This window comes from Rhipicephalus sanguineus, chromosome 1, assembly GCF_013339695.2.
Source record: "Rhipicephalus sanguineus isolate Rsan-2018 chromosome 1, BIME_Rsan_1.4, whole genome shotgun sequence".
NCBI lineage: Eukaryota > Metazoa > Arthropoda > Arachnida > Ixodida > Ixodidae > Rhipicephalus > Rhipicephalus sanguineus.
This window is the reverse complement of record NC_051176.1, coordinates 112,763,596-112,767,314: the sequence shown is the minus strand read 5'-3', so window position 1 is coordinate 112,767,314 and position 3,719 is coordinate 112,763,596. Positions and strand designations below refer to the sequence as shown.

The 3,719-nt window shown below is 45.3% G+C and overlaps 1 protein-coding gene across 2 annotated transcripts; it reads left to right on the top strand.

Moving 5' to 3' along the window:
• The first annotated feature begins 991 nt into the window (after nt 1–991).
• On the top strand, nt 992–3,652 carry LOC119386537 (uncharacterized). Of its 2 annotated transcripts, none has more exons than XR_007414988.1 (3): nt 992–1,020; nt 1,397–1,468; nt 3,127–3,652. XR_007414988.1 is itself a non-coding variant. In XM_037653818.2 (3 exons), the coding sequence occupies exons 1-3, from the start codon at nt 1,196–1,198 to the stop codon at nt 3,348–3,350; spliced, it is 315 nt and encodes a 104-aa protein (XP_037509746.1). In that variant the 5' UTR covers nt 1,149–1,195; the 3' UTR covers nt 3,351–3,652. The 2 variants fall into 2 exon arrangements, 1 of the variants encoding a protein (XP_037509746.1); XM_037653818.2 differs by lacking the exon at nt 992–1,020 and adding an exon at nt 1,149–1,214.
• Nucleotides 3,653–3,719: the final 67 nt, after the last annotated feature.

Genomic DNA, 3,719 nt, shown 5'->3' with positions numbered 1-3,719 from the left:
CGCCTGAGCGTGGCAATAAAGCGTCTCTTCACTGGACAACGGCTCTTCCTTCGCGCTGCCACCGTGCACTCGAGTCATCGAGGGGCGCCGATTCGAACCTCAAACACCTTCCCTCCTTAGCTAGTGTTGAAGCTAGCAGAGGATAGTAGGGAAAGGAAATTAACTGGCGCAGTCGACAGGATCGGAGAGCCCGCAGTGAGGAAGGTGCTGAAGCCCGGCGAAGCTGTCAAGACGCTCGCTGCTATTGGGACCTGCTGGTGAGCTGCCTGAAGCAGTGTTGACATTCCGAGCCTGCCGGTCAACTTTGGAGCCAGGAGTTGAGCGACACGTGAGCGCTGGGTGTCAGCGAACAAGGGCGAAGCCGAACGACTTCGTTGAGCGACTGACGAGGCGCTGCGGTGTCCTGCATCGGGAGGAGAGCGGAGGTTCGGGCTTGGACCCGGGCAGACGCCTGAGCGTGGCAATAAAGCGTCTCTTCACTGGACAACGGCTCTTCCTTCGCGCTGCCACCGTGCACTCGAGTGTGCCTCACGATGCCGTCACAAATCTGTTAAAGGTTCTTCGCTCGTATTGTTGCATGTGCGAGCTACCAAGTAGCGCCAGGGTGCTTTTGTCCACACCAAGAGTGCCAAATGTCACACTACTGCTGGATTCTGGACATTATTGTCATTTTGGTTTGCGTGAAGGGCTTCAATCTGCTCTCAGACATGTTTACCATGTGCCCAATGCACATGGTAAACATATGCATTACCATGTGCCCGATGCCTGTGGTCTGTTTTATGTTCAGGCTCATCGCACATACCAGTACCCTCAACTCTTGCTGCGGCTGCAAGGCCACACACGGAACCACGCATGCTTGGTATGTCATTCTGGTTTCACATAGCAATTTTTATCTTGCTGCGGTTAGGTTTTTGCTTTTGCATTGTGCGGCAAGGTGGAGTGCAAACTATGGTTTCTATGTTTTAGGTGCTTTGCACATGTTGGACGCTGACAACTCTTTTACGGAACTGCAATCTCATGGTATATCATTTATGCGGTATACATCATTATGTTGCTGTTGTGCAATGTTTCCAGTTTTTACCTTGTTTCGTTGTACAGTCATTGTGCTATAGCCAAATGCCTGTGGTCTGTTTTATGTTCAGGCTCATCGCACGTACCAGTATCCTCAACTCTTGCTGTGGCTGCATGGCCACACATGGAACCGAGCATGCTTGGTATGTCATTCTGATGTCTTAATGCATGTTGCTGTAGTTTATTTACATTTACTCATTATATTGAGAATTCTTTGCCCACTTCAGGTGTTTTGAGCCTGCCTGTCTGTCTCTGTATCTATTTCATCTCTGTCTGCCTGTCTGTGTAACTCTAGATGTTAACTTGTGGTGTCACTTATGCTCAGATACATCGTACAGTCCAGGACCCGCATATCTGACCGGGGCTACAAGGTCACAAACAGACCCACAAGTGCTCGGTATGTCATTCACCTTCTTTAATGGTTACAGTCCAAACTGTTCAGTGTCCTTGGGTTCTATTAATACTAAGGGAAAAATTTCCGTCTTGTTTATGTGTTTTCTTGCTTCATGTTTACTTGAGGCAAATGTTTCCTTTGTACTGTAGATGTACTATTCACATGTGATAATTCATGCCAAGAGAGAGTGAAATTAATTCCACGAGTATTCTTCTTTATTGTAACGTGTTGGAAAAGGAAGGTGATATTCTTAGCACTAAATCAGCTTAGTTTTTTAGTTGGGTTGCTGGCTTCATGCTGGAAAAAATTGTGGCAGAACCCATCTTACAATGATTCACCAGTAATACGATTTGTGTTCAAGCAATGTAACAGCCTGCTGTATTGCTCCACCTCCATCTCTTGAGCTCGTGTATGTGGGCAGTGTCCTATTTCCTTCATATATGCTATGTATCAGCATAAATAGAAACACAAACTGCATAGCTTCTGCACAGTGTGCCTCACCTTGCTCTGGTTTCATGATAATAGTATTAGTGTGAGCATTCATTACCCTCCCCTATGCCGCAGCCACATAGCACAAATGAAAAAAAAATTGTATGTTGCCGCTGGCATAACATACTTCCCATTGCCGTTGTGACACAGTGACACACTACCATGAGTCATGTTGAAGAGACAGGGCGTGCAAACACGAACACAAGAGGGAACCCAAGACACCACAAACGCCTTGACATCTTGGATTCTCTCTTGTGTCCATGTTCGCACGCCCTGTCTCTTTAATATCAGTACCTACAAACTAGCTCAGCTTTCTGTCATTCTAACCAGAGGTCAGTGGTGCAGTTTATCCCTTTGTTCTTCTTTAGGAGCATGCTTCATCATTTGCCCCGCCACGGTGGTCTAGTGGTTATGGCGCTCGACTGCTGACCCGAAGGTCGCGGGATCGAATCCCGGCCGCGGCGGCTGCATTTCCGATGGAGGCGAAAATGTTTGAGGCCCGTGTGCTTAGATTTAGGTGCACGTTAAAGAACCCCAGGTGGTCGATATTTCCGGAGCCCTCCACTACGGCGTCTCTCATAATCATATCGTGGTTTTGGGACGTTAAACCCCAGCAATTATTATTATTATGCTTCATCATTTGAGCAACGATGGTTGCTAATGTGCAAGCGGTGACTTATAAAAACATTTGTGCTCGTGGTGCTGCTGCAGCATCAATCAAATCGTAGATCCTCACTTACACTGTTATCACCAAGCCAGTGTCGCAAAAACTGCAAAGAAGGCTGTACGTAGATTTCAATGTATGTTAAAGAACTCCAGGTGGTCAAAATTTTTGGCTCGATAATCATGTCGTGGTTTGGAACGTAAAACCCCAACAATTCTTATTGCAAAGAAGACTCATGCTTTGCTGTTAGCGCTCTACAAGTAACTCTCAGCAATGTTCATGACCGTTTTTTTCATGTGTTGCCATATAATTCACTGAAAAGTTTTAAAGCTATATTTTGAATATAGGTTAACCTATAGCTACCTGGAAAAGCAAAGCACTTTGAACATTACATACCTTTAGTTACTTTAAGCCTTGCTATGTTCGAATTATTGCGGTAGTTTTTCATGTTAGACATATTGCTGAACTGAAAACTCTCATAACACTGATGCCATCACTGCTTTTTCAGCCTTCATGGAAAGGATACTACATGTGTTAAATAGCATGAAGCACACCCAGCAAGCCCATTCGCAATATTTCAACGAGCTGCTAAGTAATGCCGACAGTGCAGCTCCGCACCCTCATGGCCTCCCAGACCTGCCTTTCTCGAATGTGGCGGATGTTCTTGCGTATGAAGAGAAGCTCGAGACAGACAGCAAAGCTCATGATCAACATGGCCTAAGCTCAGTATAATGCTGCCTGTCTTGTAACTACAGCATGCTGGAGTGACTAGGCATTTATAAATTCATGTGAATATTACTTATGACAGTCTGATTAATGACGTACTGTTGAATTTTTACATAGCTAGCTGCGTATGACAGTTCTAAAGAATTTAAGTAAAGCTAGAAGCCAGCTTGTATTTCTTTATTACCACAAAATCATCTAGGTTGCAAAACATTCAAAGTAAACTGGATCCCAATGTGTCTTTCTAGCTGTATATCTTCTTGTTTCCTTTTAACAGAAAAAGCACATGGCTGTACAAGGGGGAGATTCGACGAAACTGAAAACAACACGTGTACATGCAGTCCCTCCTCAGCTGGAATGCTGCAGTGGGCTTCAGTT